At 36.5% G+C, this 18,672-nt stretch overlaps 1 protein-coding gene across 1 annotated transcript in view; it reads right to left on the bottom strand.

Annotated features, from left to right (window-relative positions):
• LOC306859607 (voltage-dependent L-type calcium channel subunit beta-3-like) overlaps positions 1-18,672 on the bottom strand; it is a gene marked incomplete at both ends in the record, with an annotated part of 34,660 nt that extends 15,988 nt beyond the window's left edge. The window contains 2 exons of the mRNA XM_079400721.1: positions 16,338-16,430; positions 18,592-18,672. Of these exons, the coding sequence (XP_079256847.1) occupies positions 16,338-16,430; positions 18,592-18,672 (174 nt within the window). The remainder of the gene's footprint in view (positions 1-16,337; positions 16,431-18,591) is intronic.

Below are 18,672 nucleotides of genomic sequence, written 5' to 3'. Positions count from 1 at the left end.
TATGATTATTTTAGCGCATTGCTATGTGTTTGTTACAGTGTTCTGGGTACCTTTGTGATATTTAGTTCAACATACTATGATTGGTACACACTAATTCTAATCTTAGACAATTAGTGGAAGCTAGAGATTACGGTTTATAAAGTTGTAAATATTGATATTTTTCTTACACAAACGCATCGATTTATTTCAGAAGGCCTTTATTAACCCCCCGGAGCTGTGTGGAGCACTTTTTATGATGGATGGATGCACTTTATTTTGCTTCAAAATCTCAACCCTCATTCACTGCCATTATAAAGCTTGGAAGAGCCAGGATATATTTGAATATAACTCTGATTGCATTCATCTGAAAGAAGAAAGTCATACACCTAGGATGGCTTGAGGGTGAGTAAATCATGGGGTAATTTACATTTTTGAGTGAACTATCCATTTAAAGTGCCCCTATTATAGATTTTTGAAAATGACCTTTCATGCAGTGTGTAACACAGCTCTAAGTGAATGAAAACATCCTGCAAAGTTTTAAATCTGAAAGTGCACCGTGTATAAAGTTATTGTCTCTCAAAAGAAAGAGTCAACTCGACTGAATCATTGAACGAGTCGTTTTTAAAACGAATCCCAAGCCGTTTCATGTTGACGTCAACTTGAAACATTAGCATATTGCCCGCCCACTTGTTGTGCGCGCAGACCTGGGAAAACTTTTTATGGTAACCATTAGGCCACGGGTAAGTCGTGGCCTAATGGTTAGCGAGTCGGACTCGTAATCCAAAGGTTGCGGGTTCGAGTCTCGGGCCGGCAGGGATTGTAGGTGGGGGGAGTGAATGTCCAGCGCTCTCTCCACCCTCAATACCACGACTGAGGTGCCCTTGAGCAAGGCACCGAACCCCCAACTGCTCCCCTGACGCCGCAGCATAAATGGCAGCCCACTGCTCCGGGTGTGTGTTCACGGTGTGTGTGTGTGTTCACTGCTGTGTGTGTGTGCACGATGGATGGGTTAAATGCAGAGTACGAATTCCGAGTATGGGTCACCATACTTGGCAGTATGTCACTTAACTAAACTTGATTTTCGCATTGGTCTGAATGAAAATGCAAATTCATTCTTTGCCATTAGGTGCCGCTTTTGGAGTGTTAAAAGCTCACAAACACTGCTTTAAATGAAATCGACCAATCACCGCAGATTAGCATCACGCAAAGGAGGGGTTTGGAAAACTGAATCGTTGAGGGAATCGTTTGGGAGTCGTTGAGCAAATAAGGTCAAAATAAATGCATATTATAAGAAAATGAAAGTGTTTTTTGACCTTGCATGCATGTCAACCTGTTGTTGGGGACTCCCAAAACCAAAATATGAACCTTTCATAACCCATAATAGGGGCGTTTTAAATCTCTCTTTTAAAAAAAATTAATAAATTGCGATAAAATTGTATTGTGAAATCAGTATTGTGTTGAGTGAATCGTTACATACCTAAGTAAATACACTTCACTGGCTAATTACTCTTCAACAGTGATGCCATAGAAATATACAGAAATGCAAAAATGGAAGTTCAAATTTAGCAAAATTCTAAAGATGGCTACGTGCTTGTTTCTCTGGATCGTAAGGTCTATAACTTCTCATTACTGAGTCATCATCATACTCATCTGCTGCCATTATGACGTCACCATTGTTTTGGAAAAGAACGGAACTTGATTTGCTGCCTAACAAAAGCCCACATCCACACCCTCTTTTTCTTCCCATGTCCAAAGCCCAACTCAGCTGTGTGCAGATGTTTACCCCTCACCTCTTTCTCAGCGAGTCTCTGATGGCAGATGAAGTTGGTTCACACCCACTCCCGCTTTCACTGCAACACCAAATATAGCACACAATCCCCCCACCCCCACCCCACGGCTTCTCCTTTCCCCTTACAGCACATAGATCATCTCTGTGCGTAATCTTCATAGATTCACTGCACCATGGATATCATTTATCCATCAGATACCTTCATATTTTAACATCAAGATACGCCCAAGGTTATCAAACAACACCGCCTTGTTGTGAGGCAGGCGGAAATAAGAAGACATAGACAAGGCATAATAGTGTAAAGATAAGCAAATGCCTCAGTGCGTAAAACCACATTGCCGTGGGTGGAAGGATGAAGGTGGTCACTGAAATCGATGTAGCTGTAGAAAAAATAGAGAAGGAAATGAATGGAAGTTCTGGGCTGTGGGAGACGTTCTTCTGGTTGGTGAGGCCATGGCGATGCTTCCTCCTATATTTCAAACTCAGCCCTGATTCTGTCAGCTCCAAATAACAACCTCAAACAAAGCTAGCGGTACACATGGGAGGGAGGAGAGGAAGACACAGGGAAAAAGAGAGAGAGACGGGCATGGAAAGAGAGACAGAACAACGTGAACAAAAGTCCCATGAAAAAAGGACAAGTCTCTTGAGATGCTCACATACAACCCAAACAACATCTGTATCTTAAATACAAATTAAGCTGAGTAATATTTTCCATCTAAATGTCTCAGTTGGTTCATATGTTAAAATGGGTTTGAACAACACACTTCATTGCATGTTGTTAGATTTATGCCTAAAAAAAACAAAAACAAAAAAAAATGTCAAGATATGTTCAAGATTCATACCAAGATCGATAACTATAAAGATAAGTATATTATTGTCCACACCAACGGACAATATTATCACACAGTTTTGTTGTCTGTCGCTTTAAAGGGGACATCAGATGCCCATTTTCCACAAGTTGGTATGATTCTTTAGGGTCTTCATGAAATGTCTGCAACATAATTTTGTTAAAATTCCTCAATGTTCATGTAAAACAACACGCTTTTACCTTTTGTGATGCAAACTAATCCACTGTCAGGAGATAATGAGGACTCTTATGTTCATGGCTGTAGCCAGGGTTTGAAAGGTCTGGGGTGGGTTAAGAATTGTGTTATAATAAACCCTCATAAACACAACTCAACATTTTAAAAGAAACTATTTAGATGTTTGTGAAAGATGTTTTCTCTGTTTTGTAGGGATGAACAATGTTTAATTGTACAATATTTATTGCATCAAAATTTGTTCATATTTTACAATAGGGGTGGATAATTGTGCTCTTATGAATGTTTTTAGCATGATGTGAAAATTTAACTACTATACACTAAATGAAATAGCATAGACTTCTTCATGGCTAGTGCATATTTCATTTCATTCTCTAACCTACTTGTTCTACAGATCTGTGTGCTAGTGTTAAATGCTACTGTTTTTGGCAGCGTTGATAACGTTTCTGACAAAAAAATAAAAAAAAATAAAAAAAAATTACCTGAAAATTTTAAATATTTTGCATATAAGATATGATAAAGATATCACTGACCCTAAACTGCAATTTCACACTTTATTAACTTTCTAAAGTGTTAAATTAAGTGGAAAAGACAAGTCCAAAGATGCTTACAATAGCTGGATCTGGCAACACGGAGGCTGCACCTGCTATCCACTCAAGACTCTCTCAAGACTCGTTCACTACTCCAGCGTCTGGCTGCAATCATTTTTATTTCATGGATGCTAAACATTCTTACAAACTGTCTAAACTGAATTATACATGCAGACATTCATATCAGTTATTAGTCATTCAGAGAACTAATTTTATTTTTGAACATGAAAAATGTACCGTGGTCTGGACCTCGGTGACCTCATAGCTGGCTACAGGCCTGCTTATGTTCACTTTTACATCCAATTACAAAACACCTGCATTGCTCACGAGATGTTGTCACTACAGTGTCTCGAGCACGGAGAAAATGGCGGGCAGCGTACAACAGACTGAGGGCAGAAATATGCTAATATGGGGCAGTCCATCAGCGGCCGTGGGCGGGGCCTGACCAGTATGACATCATATTGCTCAGAAAATCAAAACGCCTTGATTGAGACTGTTTAGGTTTTAGGGGGATTAAAAAAATGGATGGATTTTTATCATTGTAGGGTGGTTGTGTCCACACACTGCTAAAACACATTTATATGCAAACACCAAGTACAAGTGAATTCTGCATCCAATGTCCCCTTTAAAGGAACACTCCACTATTTTTGAAAATAGGCTCATTTTCCAACTCCCCAAGAGTTAAACAGTTGAGTTTTACCGTTTTTTAATCCATTCAGCCGATCTCCGGGTCTGGCGGTAGCACTTTTAGCGTAGCTTAGCCTAGATCATTGAATCGGATTAGACCGTTAGCATCTCACTCAAAGATGACTAAAGAGTTTTGATATTTTTCCTATTTAAAACTTGACTCTTCTGTAGTTACATCGTGTACTAAGACCGACAGAAAATGAAAAGTTGCGATTTTCTAGGCCGATATGGCTAGGAACTATACTCTCATTCCATACCATGGGTGTAGCAGGTGCAATGATATTACGCAGCGCCTGAAAGTAGTCCCCAGCTAGGTAACTGGTTATGATATAGGTGGGGACTACTTTCAGGCGCTGCGTCATATCATTGCGCCTGTTGCACCCATGGTTCGGCAGCAAAATTCCTTGATTATTACGCCGGAATGAGAGATTCTAATCAGATTCAATGATCTATGCTAAGCTACGCTAAACGTGCTACCGCCAGACCCTGAGATCAGCTGAATGGATCTGAAAATGGTAAAACTCAACTGTTCAAAAATAGTGGAGTGTTCCTTTAAAGTCGGTGGATTCTGATTGGCTGTCTGTGTTTTTAAAATAAATTTTATGGAAAATAATCGCTTTGAAAGTGATTCCAATGAAAATTGTTCCTCTGTTTCATTATTGTTAGTCATTTGGACTTTTAAAGACTATTAAAACTTTGTAGTTATAGTTATTGGCCATGGTGTGAATGGCCCTCAAATCTTACATAATATAGGCTAATATAATACAAGAATAATAATATAATATAATATAGGGTTCTTATGGAAATGTATCTTGTTTTTAGACATTTTTACTAGATAAAGGATTAATATACTAATTATGAAAATTATTTTTGCACTATTTTCCAATTGAGGACATCCCTGGATGTCCCTAAAGAGATGTTTTATTTTATTTAGCTCACTTCTGGGAACACATTTGTTCCCCAACTATGACTGAACACACACACACACACACCCCATCTGTAGGCAGCTCTGCAGTGGAGATGTAACATAACAGGCCAGATGAGAGCGAATGATCTCGGTAACACCGCAGCAACCATCACACACACAGATTTTGTTGTTTGCTATGGCAGCATTATTATTAATATTACATATTATACATTGGCTATAGTAATAAGATTTGACCAAACCCCTGACCTGGAGTATTATATTTTTGGGACTCAACCTGTCCATCACCACCATGGATATGACACAACAAATCATATGGTTTTGTTGATTTGTTTGAGCAATATATTTAAATGTATAAATAATCATAAATATATAAGTAAATAATATTTTACTAGTTTTTAAAGACCCCATGAAATAAAAAATTTAATTTGAAAATGTTTGTAATCTTTGCAATGGAGGGAAATTATGCGGTAAAAGTATAGTATAAATATTATGGTTTTACTTATTAAAAATAATAACTCTAAATATTACAATTATGGTATACTACAATTAATTGAACATCAATTTGATTTCCAACCTAAATTTTGGGTGGATGGAGTTAAGAGTTAAGAAAAAATCACCATTTTATTGGGGGATACAGACAATTGATGTGTTTAAACTAGCAACTGTTGGATAATAAATCTCACAACAAAACAACACAGAATTTATGCCTCTAAAGCTTTAAAACAGTAATAACACACCAAAGTATACAGTATTTGTGGAGTATGCCACAAAAAAATAAATAAAAAAATTAAAATCATGAGGTGCCAAAGGGCTATTGAGTTGTTGCCAGTAGACAGAAACAGAAATACATGGGACAAACTCTCGGTTTACTGTGGAGAAAAAGAGGCAGGCACAGGAATGAAGCACTCATATATCTACACATTACCCCTCCCTGTGTTTATGGTCTGTGCGTGGCACAAGCGGGAAAAGTGCTCCTGCTAAGTGATCCTTAATGATGTTACGGCCGTTTGCAAACTGTCAGAGCGGCCATTTCCCATCCATTATTAATGCGATGGATTTCAACACCGCTCTCGGTGCTACACACCCTGCACTAATATCTCAGCTTTCCTTCACATTTCACTCTGATTCCATGTGGAAAAGACTGGAAAAAACAATAGTGAGCAGGAGGAGGAGTTTGTGCTCAGGAGAGGCTGTACGTCTTTGCATCTGTCAGATATAAAGATGGTTCTTCAGCCTAAATTTAGCCTATTCCCGTCTGATTATTAGTCAGCAGAACTCAGATACAGCTGGACAGACACAGGCTTAGTCTAAACTTCACACTAACCAGGCTTTGGCTTTGGAGAGAAAATAAAACTAGCTAGCAGATTCATTTTTAAATACATTTCTACACAAATGATATTGTTTTAGTGTCAAACCAGGGTTATTAAAACTAAACTAAAAACCTTAAAAATAATTTTGTTACTTAAATGTTAACTGAAATAAAATATAGTATAAAAAATGTAAACCTATTTCAGCTAATTAACAAGGCAACAATTCTCATTTTCATTAAACGTAATGTATCAAAATGACTAAAACGGGGGGGGGGGGGCTACATACAGATATTTAAAAACTACAAAAAGTAATAAAATGTCAAAAAATAAATGACTAAACTTTACATGAAAGCAGAAGATATAAGATATAATTTAAAAAATTAACAAAAAATTCTAATAGTATCTCTAATATTAAAATAATTCAGTCATACAACAAATAGTCAAATAATATAACTGTCAGATAAAAAAAGAAATTAATACAAAAATACACTTTCATGGCTGATGTGCGGGCAGGTGTGCCATAAAGTTACTTTTGGACCTTCTTATGCCCTGGATAAAAGAGAAAAACATTTGATCATCCTAAGAAATATGAATATATACTTTGTTCTAGTCAAACTGGAAACAACTAGTAATATCCTATTCATAAAACATAAAGCCTTTAATATGGCAACTATTTCACTATGTTCCTTTGATACAAGCACACATAAATTAAAACAAATAGGCTACATTTTAAAAAGAACACTGATCAATAATATTCAAAACAATATCCATCACAAAACACCTTCTGCGTTATTAAATTAACAGTTACTAGCCAGATTGAACAGTAATAATGTACTTCAGACATCAAATAGAAAATCAACAAATTTGATGATACAACTGGAGCAAAACAGTGAGTGAGAAAGAAAATCAAAGCATAGCATTTACCTTGACTGATGTATGTTTGAGGTGTTGTCTATAAATTCATGTTTTTCCATCAGCAGCTGTCACACGTGTGGTTCTCACTCACTCTAAAAATCTGTTCCTCTAACCTTCATCGCCCTCTCACATCACAGAGCCCTCTTATTCATGCTAACGACAACACAACAGCAACCTGCTCTCTCATGTGTGTCTGTGTGTGTCTAGACAGAGCTGCCTATTCTGGATCAAGCCTATGATCATGCTGCAGCTATAAGTACTTTGTAATAATGTCAAAATAAAAGTTTACATTTAAAGTACATAATCTTTGTTTTAATTATCTTCTACACTTTTGATGTGCTGACTAACATACTAAAGCACATGTTCTTGATTATAATTTTAACTTGTGTTTTACCATATTATATTTAGTTAATATATTTTTATCATATGTTTTAAATATATTTTGTAATATATTACAACTTCATTCATCATAGCAATTACCAGTATATTTAAATACATGACATACAATTTTAAATAGAAATTACATTACAGTATATTTTAGTTTACCATGAATTCTTGTCAGTACATTAACATGCAATTCAGTATATTCAGTGCTTTTAAAATACAGTATATTATTTATGCGGTAACACTTTAGAATAGGGGACACATATTAACTAAGAGTTTAACAAACCTAATTTGCTGCTTATAAAAGGAACACCATCTGATTAGACCATTAGCATCACACTCAAAAATGACCAAAGAGTTTCGATATTTTTCCTAAAATTATCGTAATAATCAAGGAACTTTACTGCCGTACCATGGGTGCAGCAGGCGCAATGATATTACGCAGCGCCTGAAAGTAGTCCCCAGCTAGGTAACTAGTTATGATATAAGTGGGGACTACTTTCATGCGCTGTGTAATATCATTGCGCCTGCTACACCCATGGTACAGCAGCAAAGTTCCTTGATTATTACGCCGAAACGAGAGTATAGTTCCTAGACATATCGGCCTAGAAAATTGCAACTTTTAATTTTCGGTCGGCCTTAGTACACGATGTAACTACAGAAGAGTCAAGCTTTAAATAGGAAATTTATCGAAACTCTTTGGTCATTTTTAATGACCAAATGCTAATGGTCTAATTCGATTCAATGATCTATGCTAAGCTAAGCTAAAAGTGCTACCGCCAGACCCGGAGGTCAGCTGAATGAATCCAAAAACGGTAAAACTCAACTGTTTAACTCTAGGGGAGTTGTAAAATGAGCCTATTTTCAAAAAAGTGGAGTGTTCCTTTAATAGTTAGTAAGGTAATTATTAAGGCAGATTAAGGGATCTACACTATGCAGAATAAGGCATTAATATGTGCTTTATATTTACTAATAACCAGTCAATATTCTAGTAACATGCATGCTAATAATAAAACTTAAAGTGTTACCATTTATGCAATAAATACGCTAAATTAAACTTCATTCTCACAAGGTGTGGTCATCATTATATTATTCAGTAATAATTACTACAATTGTGCTACATGAATAGAATCTCAAATCATGCAGGTAGTTTTGGAGAGGTGTGCTGTTACTTTTCTAAGTGATCAGACTTACGTTATTTTCCCATGCCGGATCATCATCTACATTTACTGTACTTCATATTTTGAATTCACATATTAAAGTGGGACAGCAGAGATCTAGTAGCACGTATCTGTATTTAACCGTTCCACAAAAAACCTGATTTCCACTCTGTGTGCCCAAACTGGGACACCTGAGAGTACTGGAGAGAGTTTGTTATGCAATGTTTGTTTAGCAAGGTGTCAAAAAGATAATGAGTAGCACAGCAGCGCACTCAATGCCTCCTCGTCCCAGAGTGTCCTGAAGTGCTCTGGAGTGGGAGGGGCTGGAGGACGTATGGACATGCATGTTATGTAAGCCTTCACATCAAGAGTCCTCCTTCACACAAAAACACCCTGGTGCTACCATGCTACAATAATCCTATAATACTATGGTGCGTCGAATGACTACCCCATTATTGTGCCATCATATTTACAAAAAATATGATTTTACTGTCATGGTATATGTCCAAAAATTTTTTGACTATTGTGAGAACCATGCAAATATTCCTCATATTTTGGTTTGATGCATAAAGACTTCATGCATAAAGATATATATATATTTAGAGTGGATGAAGAGGGCAGAGGAGGAATGATATGATGCACAGAAATGATAAACCGCGAGGAAACCAGAGAGAGAGAGAGAGAGAGGGGCTTATACTCTCAGTTCTGTATACGCTTTTAATCAATAGTAATTTCTATGCCAAAATGAAAAGCCGCCCGGAGTCCACATATGAGAGAGGGTTCACGTGGGGTGCGTTCTCATGCAATAAGAAAGCAGATGGGATCGGATAGAGTCTTGAAATAGATCCACTCAACAGCAGCAGGTAAATGCCACTGTTTCTCCTGCAGAGATGAGTCACAATCCAGCAAGACAACCCCACCCGAGTCAGAGCAAAGATTTCTTTAAGTCGGCACGAGGAAACAAAAACGAAGCGACAGCTACAGCTCCACAAATGGCTCTAGTTAAAAAAATAAAAAAGAAGAGAGAAGCGAACCCTTGTATTTTAAGACCCTACAAACAGAGATTGCTCAAACAGTCTACAAAAAAAGTATGTTTATTATGCTTACAACAGTTTATGCTTATCGTTAAAATGCAGTGTGCCATTTCTGCAACAGAATCGCAAAAATAAAAACGGTTTGACTAATAAATATTTCATTTTTATAATAGTAATATCATATAGATTAGATTAGATTAGATTAGATTAGATTAGATTCAACTTTATTGTCATTGCACATGTAAGGTACAGGGCAACGAAATGCAGTTAGCATCTAACCAGAAGTGCAATAAGCAGAGGTACAGGATATACAGTGCCTACAATATGTTACATATGTACAGAATATACAGATAAGGCAGTAGTACTATGGACATAATTTACAAGTTTTTAAATACTATCAGTATGATATCCAGATGGGTGATATGAACATACTATACAGATGGATTGTGCAGTAAATGTATGTACACTATGAGCAAAAACTATGAAAATAATTACAAATGGATATGAATAAGCTATAAATTAAGATATATAAACACTAGTGCAATGAACATTGAAAGTGCATAGAAATAAAAATTTACAGTACATAGTACTCAGTGTGTAGATTGGTTGTTGTTTTTTTTGTTTTGTTTTTTTAATCGATTTAATGATGGGGAGGAGTTGTAGTGGTGTGTGAGGGGGGTATCATTGGGCAGAGTTTAGTAGGGAAACAGCTGTAGGGAAAAAGCTGTTCCTGAGTCTGCTTGTCCTTGTTCAGAGGCTCCTGAAGCGCCTCCCAGAGGGCAGTAAGTTAAACAGTCTATGGTCAGGGTGAGAGGAGTCCTTAAGAATGCCGCGAGCTCGACGTAAACAGCGTTTTCTCTGGACGTCCTCAATGGCAGGGAGTGGTGTCCCTGTGATGCGTTGGGCGGTTTTCACCACCCTCTGTAGTGCCTTGCGGTCAGCAGCTGAGCAGTTCCCATACCAGACTGTGATGCAGTTGGTCAGGATGCTTTCAATTGCACACCGGTAGAAGTTCAGCTGGATGATTGGAGACAGGTGGTTCTTCTTCAGTGTCCTAAGGAAGAAGAGGCGTTGGTGAGCCTTCTTGACTAGGCTGGATGTGTTGGTGGTCCAGGTCAGGTCCTCCGAGATGTGAGTTCCCAGGAACTTGAAGCTGGAGACACGTTCAACAACCATCCCGTTAATGTGGATGGGGTCATGCGTTCCACTTTTCTTCTTCCTGAAGTCCACAATAAGTTCCTTTGTCTTGCTGGTGTTGAGGAGCAGGCTATTGTCAGCACACCATGCAGCCAGGTGCTGTACCTCCTCCCTGTAGGCAGTCTCATCGTTGTCTCTGATGAGGCCAATCACTGTGGTGTCGTCAGCAAACTTGATGATGGAGTTGGATCCATGCACAGGCCTGCAGTCATGGGTGTAGAGGGAGTAGAGAAATGGGCTCAGCACACAGCCCTGTGGTACGCCGGTGTTAAGTGTGATGGTGGTGGAGCAGGTGAGGCCTGACCTAACATGCTGAGGTCTGTTGGTCAGAAAGTCCATAATCCAGCTGCAAAGGGAGGTGTTAACAACACCCAAGTCTCCAAGTTTAGTGGTCAGCTTGGAGGGAATGACGGTGTTGAATGCTGAGCTGAAATCAACAAACAATATCCGTGCATATGTGTTGTTGTTTTCCAGGTGTGTGAGTACCGAGTGCAGTACTGTGCCTACTGCATCCTCAGTGCTTCTATTGCTTCTATAGGCAAATTGGTGTGGGTCCAGTGTGGGTGGGAGGCAGTTCTTGAGGTGTGCCAGGACCAGTCGCTCAAAGCACTTCATAACAATATAACAATAACTATATATAATAACTATATATACATAACTATATATAATAACTATATATATAATTATAGTTATAATGTTAATATATATTACATTATATAACAGTAAATTTTACCCGTGACATTTTAAGTATACTACCATTCAAAAGTTAGGCCAGTTTTTCATTTTCAAGAAATTCATATGTTTTATTTGGCAGGGACACATTTAATTGATTGGAAATATAAAATTAAGATTTCTAACAGCAAATCAGCATATCAGAATGATTTCTGAAGGATCATGTGACACTAATGATGCTGAAAATTCAGCTCTGATCACAGGAATAAATTACATTTTATAATATAAATGATTAAAACTGTTGTTTTAAATTGTAATAATATTTAACATATTTTTTTTATCAAATAAATACAGCATAAGAGACTTCTTCTTCAAAAAATAATAATAATAATCTTACCACCCTAATTTCTGCATATAAATGTAATACAAAAGTAAATAAGATTTAATTCATAAATATGTAATTCTATATTAGCAATATAGATATAATTAAAATGTTAATAAATATTGCATTATATAATAGTAGCTAGAAGTTTGACCAGTTTCTGACAACCCAGGCATTTCAATTACACTACAATTTAAAAGTTAGGTCTGTTTACTTTATTTTATTATATTTTCAAGAAATTTATATATTTTTTTATTCAGCAATGACAAATTTAATTGACAGAACAGATGAACTAAATCACTACAAAATATTTCTATGCACTTTATATTAATAAAAGACTATGTAATTATATTAAACAGGACAAAAGTTTCCATCATTGATAATAAGAAAATAAGAAATGTTTCTTGAGCAGCAAATCTATATTAGAATGATTTCTGAAGGATCATGTGACACTGAAGACTGGAGTTATGATGCTGAAAATTGAAAAGTACTTTTTAAAATATATTCAAATTATATAATAATATTACTGTATTTACTAGATTTTAAATCAAATAAATGCAGCCTAGGTGAGCATAAGAGACTTCTTTCAAAAACATCAAATATTCCTACCAACCTCTTAACAATGCCAATATTCACAGTAATGCACTGCCTCCTGTAAACCATCCCTTTATGAAATACAGCACATTCACCGCTGTCTTCATGCATGTAAGGAATCCATGATGTACGTCACAGATGCTTATTTTCAGGTACGCCATCACAGCACAGTTTTTATGAACACAGAGAAAGCGTGAAGATTTAACATTCACCAGCAGGCTCCACTCCAAATGAGCTCCATTAATATTTTAATAATTTAGGAACTGTGATATTTTGGGAGAAAATTAAAACTGCCACAACCCCCTGGTCATGAAAATTAACAACCCGCTCAATATGCCGTCTCTTCTTTCCACACACACACACACACACACACACAAACTCTCTATTAACACATTATATGCTGCATGGCAGATGCACGCCCAGACAGTCATTGTCACTGTTAATACCCTTTAAACCTTGTCTGCAAACTTGCCTTTGCTTCCGCACAGATGAATTTGGAGTAGGTATCTAAGGGTGTCACATTTTACAGGCTGAATATAAAGACTTATATGATGTGCGCGGAACAAACCAAAGAATTTGGGTCACTCATTACAGAGGAAATTAATTGATGTAACGAGGCTGACATAGATGTTGAAGTGTGCCATGGAGAAATTCAGTGAGCTTGTCATAACCTATTTTTTCCTTTTGGTGTTTTCAAAAGCTTCTCTTAAAGAACACATGAAGATGCTGCAGGAGAGTAACGGAGCTGCCTCCATCTAGCGGCCACGTCTTGAATAAAGCACAAGTGAGACGGTGACATATTAGTGTAGGCTGTATCCTTATAGATATAATCAGCTCCTACACAAACAAATTAAACTTAAAAACTGGAAAAAAAAAAATTACAAAGAAATCTGAGGACATATTGTCACTCAGATACAAGAGACTTTTACTAAGATTTTTCTAAATGTCTAGTGAAACTAATAATTGCAGAAGCCAGCAGTTCATTAGTAATAGTTTTTAAGAGTGGGAAAATTTTGAATTTTTAAAATTTTGTAACAACCTGAAAACAACCTTTCATAACATCCAAACAACAAATTTTGGTTTTGGTGAAATACACCCACAAATGCACCATACTCAAATGCCAACTGAATGCTTCAGAAAATGCTCAAGAAGTCAAAATTCATGGTCATGAATGTAAAAAATGTAGGGGAAAAAATTAACAAGCATCAACCGTTCTCCTGTTTTATTATTCTATTTAAAGCTAATTTATTAGGAGAAAGAAAAATCTTGTAAAGTTTATTTAATTTGATATATATATATATATATATGATTAATTTCATATATGTGTTTGTGTATAATATATATATATTTACACACACACACACACACACACACACACACACACACATATACTGTACATTACAAATTACATAATGTAGCATTACATAAAGAATATATTCTTATTATATAGAATATTATATAGAATAATAAGAATATATATACATATATATATATATATATATATAAGAATGATATATATATTTTCAAAGGTATATTAAAAGTACTATGAAATTTGTCATTTATTTTTATAATAAGCATCACTGTATATAATAATGACAATATATTATGAAATATTTTAAATTATGTAATATATTATATAATATAAATGTGATATGGTTTATAATATATATGTAAATATACACACACACACACACACACACACACACACACACACACACAAACACACACACACACACACACACACACACTATATTGCCAAAAGCATTGGGTCACCCTCTTCTAATGAACATGTTTGATTACTTCAGTAATTTCTATGAGTACAAATCTTAATGTTAAAGCATATAATGATATTCTAGGGAATTGTGTGCTTCTAATTTTATAGCAACAGTTTGGACAGGACCCTTTTCTATTCTAACATGACAGTGCCTCTGTGTATAAGACACGGTTCAAAAAGACATGATTGATTGAGTCAGTGTGGAAGAACTTGACTGGTCTGCAGAAAGCCAAGTCCTGATCCCAGCTGAACTCCTCTGGTGTGACTTTAAATGCAGACCTTGAGCCAAAAACTCATCACCAAACACCATCATTTTGAACCGTGTCTTATATAGAGAGACACTGTCATGTTAGAATAGAAAAGGGTCCTGTCCAAACTGTTGCTATAAAATTAGAAGCACATAATTCCCAAGAATATCATTATATACTTAAACATTAAGATCTGTACTCATAGAAATTACTGAAGTAGTCAAACATGTTCATTAGAAGGGGGGGACCCAATACTTTTGGCAATATAGTGTATATATATATAAATATATATATATATATGACAATTCGATGTACAAAAAATGTTGTAAAAATGAACCCTTTTCATAGACTTTGATGACACATTTCCATACGCACGCACACACACATATATATATATATATATATATATATATATATATATATATACATATATATTAGGGGTGGCACGATACATGTATTCGTACGGGCATCTCGGTTCGGTGCATGAGGCCTTACTACGACTACAGGCAGTAATGTAATGCTGTTTGATAACCACCAGCAGAAGAACAGCGAATGCCATGAGTTGCACACTTGAAAACAAAGCCCCCTAGACAGTGACCATGTGCTGATTCTGAATAGACTGGCAAAGCAGTATACCAGGGGTAGGCAACGTCGGTCCTGGAGTGCTGATGTCCTTGAGAGTTAGCTCCAACCCTGAAAAAACCTCACCTGCCTGTAGCTTTAGTAATTCTGAAGACCTTGATTAGCTTGTTCAGGTGTGTTTGATTAGGGTCAGAGCTAAACTCTGCAGGACAGTGGCACTCCAGGACCGACGCTGCCTACCCCTGGAGTATACTTTAAAGGCTTGTGCACTCAACTGTTTGCAAAATGGAGCTTTGTGCTCGTGTATCCTACCTCTCTCATTCGGCACAAATCCAAATATTCCATAATATTTCCGATTTGCGATGTAACGTATCTGAATGCTAAACTATTATTTATTATGTAAATTATAGGCGTTGTACTTCAGTCACGTTCCAACGGTGACACAGAGGCGGGTGCGCTGATGTTTGTATTTTATTTTGATAAAGTACCAACTTTAGCAATGCTGCAACTGATGTGTGTGTGTGTGTGACGTGATCACTTCAATTGTTTCCTTATACCAGCAGAATCAACTTAAAACACTTATCGTCATCACTAATGCATCATTAATGCATCACTATATAAAGGTCTGCTTTTATTTGTGTACACTCACAATGAAAACAAAACATTGTGCTTTTATAAAATAAAGAAAACAAATAGGGTGTTGCTTTCTGCCATTTGAGTTTCCTTTCTGTGAACAAATTAAGCCTGTCACAAAAATTAACTGAAACGTTTTGGAACATTGGGACAAATGAGAATGCATAAAATATATATGCTGTAGTTTCTATACACCACTAGACATTTACCCAACAATGACAACTTCCACTTCTGAGAAACGCAGAAATGTGAAAAGAGTTCATAAGACACCTGCTGATTCCAGCCTCCAGAGTCACTTCTCCTAGTCAATCTACACAACCTCTGTAACTACCAAAGAAGCGATGAACACAGAGTAACCACACAAATAACTGCACATGAAAACGTAATGGCAGAAACAATATATAGCACGGAAGCGCTGACTGGTTAAGTGGAGTCTTACCTGTCGTTTGATGAAGCTGGAGGTGGTGTCAGACGAGGTGCTGCCATCTGAGCGTTTAAAGCGACCCTTGCGCTTCGGCAACTTTCGTGGTAGCTATATGGAGACAACCACATCAAAACAAACAGTCACCCAGTTACAGTAACATCAGACACGAGATGCCTTATAAATAAGATGCACTTTGTTGAAAAACAGGTGCTGTTGTCTTTTTTTTCCAACAGCTGCTTACACACATTTTTAAAACTTTGCCTCCTTTTTTCAAAACTTTACACACAAATCCAAGAATTGCACACACAAAATATCACAAACACGTCTCAAAAGCAAACATTTGCAATCACCATTGTCATAATATTAATTCCTGTTAGATTTTTGTGTGTTACATAGAGAATTGTGTGTTGTGTTTTGCAAAAAAGAGTTTTATGAAATTGAAAACTGAGTCAAAGGCTGAGACTTAGTGAATGGTTTTGCAGATTTGGTGTGTGCTTCTGGTGTTTGAGTGTCAGGTTTCAGAAATTGTGTGGCAAGCAAAGATTTTGTGTGTAAGCAGTTGAAAAAAAAAAACTGTAAGTTGGCAAACTGGGCTAGGACACCAGATGCAAGTGTTTCTGGAGCTCCAGCAGCAGTTAGATTAATGTTCACATTACAGGAAATGGGTCTGGAGTAACTGTAAGCTCTTTAAATAGTTTAAAGTAAAGTCTTAAAATATGACACAGATATAAAGTTTGTAACTGTTCTAGTCAGCAGTGCTTAAATACCTTGTATCTACAAGGGAACCTTGTTTTTTTTATTAAAAATATTGTTGGTCGCATCAACTACTCAGTCTTACAAGTTCTTTTTTTACTGAAAAAAGTGGTGAATCTGAATTCTTTCAATCTGAAAAGTAAGACTGATACCCCTCAACTAACTGCTAGTTGATCAGACGAGTTTTTTAGACACAGTTTTAACATAATGGCTGTATTTATGCAACTAACTTTAGTCTACTCTATAGGTACATTACCTTTCTTGTTCAAAAGCAAATGTTTGTTTTTTTTGGTATTAAACAATAGATTAATCCAATAGACAATTAATCCAACCCAATCTCACAGGAAAATCTACCTTTTTTGTTTTTTTTAAAGATAGCGATTTTGTGTGAATTTATGAAAACATAAATTTTTAGTAAGCATTACAGTCCACTCCAAACAAAACCGCCATTGAAGCGTAAGTAGCATATGTGAACCAGTCTTAAACCAGTCTTAAGTCACTGGGGTCAAAATTATTGATTTTTCTTTTATGCCAAAAGTAAAGATCATGTTCCATGAAGATATTTTGTAAATTTCCTACTGTAAATATATCAAAACTTCATTTTTGATTAGTAATATGCATTGCTAAGAACATCATTTGGACAACTTTAAAGGCGATTTTCTCAATAGTTTTTGCACCCTCAGATTCTAGATTTTCAAATAGTTGCATCTCGGCCAAATATTGTCCGATCATAACAAACCATACATCAATGGAAAAATTATTTATTCAGCTTTCAGATGATGTATATATAAAAAAATGACCCTTATGACTGGTCCAGGGTCACATATATCATACAAAAACATATGAATGAGATTATACGAATTCATACAAATTAGCCACCAATTCAGCAAAATGTAAAACTGATACAAATTGCCATGAGATTTGACCAATTTAAACTGGTATGACCAGCTAATATCTGATTTGTTGCTGATCTATAATGGTTTAGCTAGTGACCAGTTTGGAGCAACTAACAGCCAACTTAGACCAGACAGAAACCAGTTAAGCTGGTTACCATCAAAAAACAGCTACCAGTGGTATTTCAAGCAGGGCATTTGAACATGGGACTTAAGTTGGCTACAGGTGAGACCCATGACAGTGAGGGTTCAGCATAAAGGAATTCTGAGAGATTTTAAATCCGTTTATCCGTGATCAGTAGAAACTGTCAGAAAGCAAGTGTCTACAGATGCCTGGCCTGAAGGACGAGGCCTTGGTTGCGGTGGGAAATCTCAGGGCGGAGGAAAAACAGGAATCGAGAGTTTCGCGGATGCTGGAGGAGCATCAAAACATCTTATCAACATCTCGCCTCCGCTCATTAAACAACAGCGCGTGACTGATTAAAGGCGATATTACACGGGCAGATTGTGTAGCTGTAGCGCTCTGCGGATATATGAAGCGCTTCAATGCACGACTGCTCAACAACAAGTAGCAAGAAATTAACCATTTATGAGATCATATTCAAATCCCACAAAAGTCTTACCTGAAAATAGTGCGACTGAGAAGCGCTTTCTACACCAGACAGAGGGTCTGCGGAAGATTTGGACATCTTTACTTGCACCAT

Source organism: Barbus barbus (assembly GCF_936440315.1).
Source record: "Barbus barbus genome assembly, chromosome: 40".
Classification (NCBI taxonomy): Eukaryota; Metazoa; Chordata; class Actinopteri; order Cypriniformes; family Cyprinidae; genus Barbus; species Barbus barbus.
The sequence above is the reverse complement of the archived record's forward strand: the minus strand, read 5'-3'. Positions and strand labels throughout refer to the sequence as shown.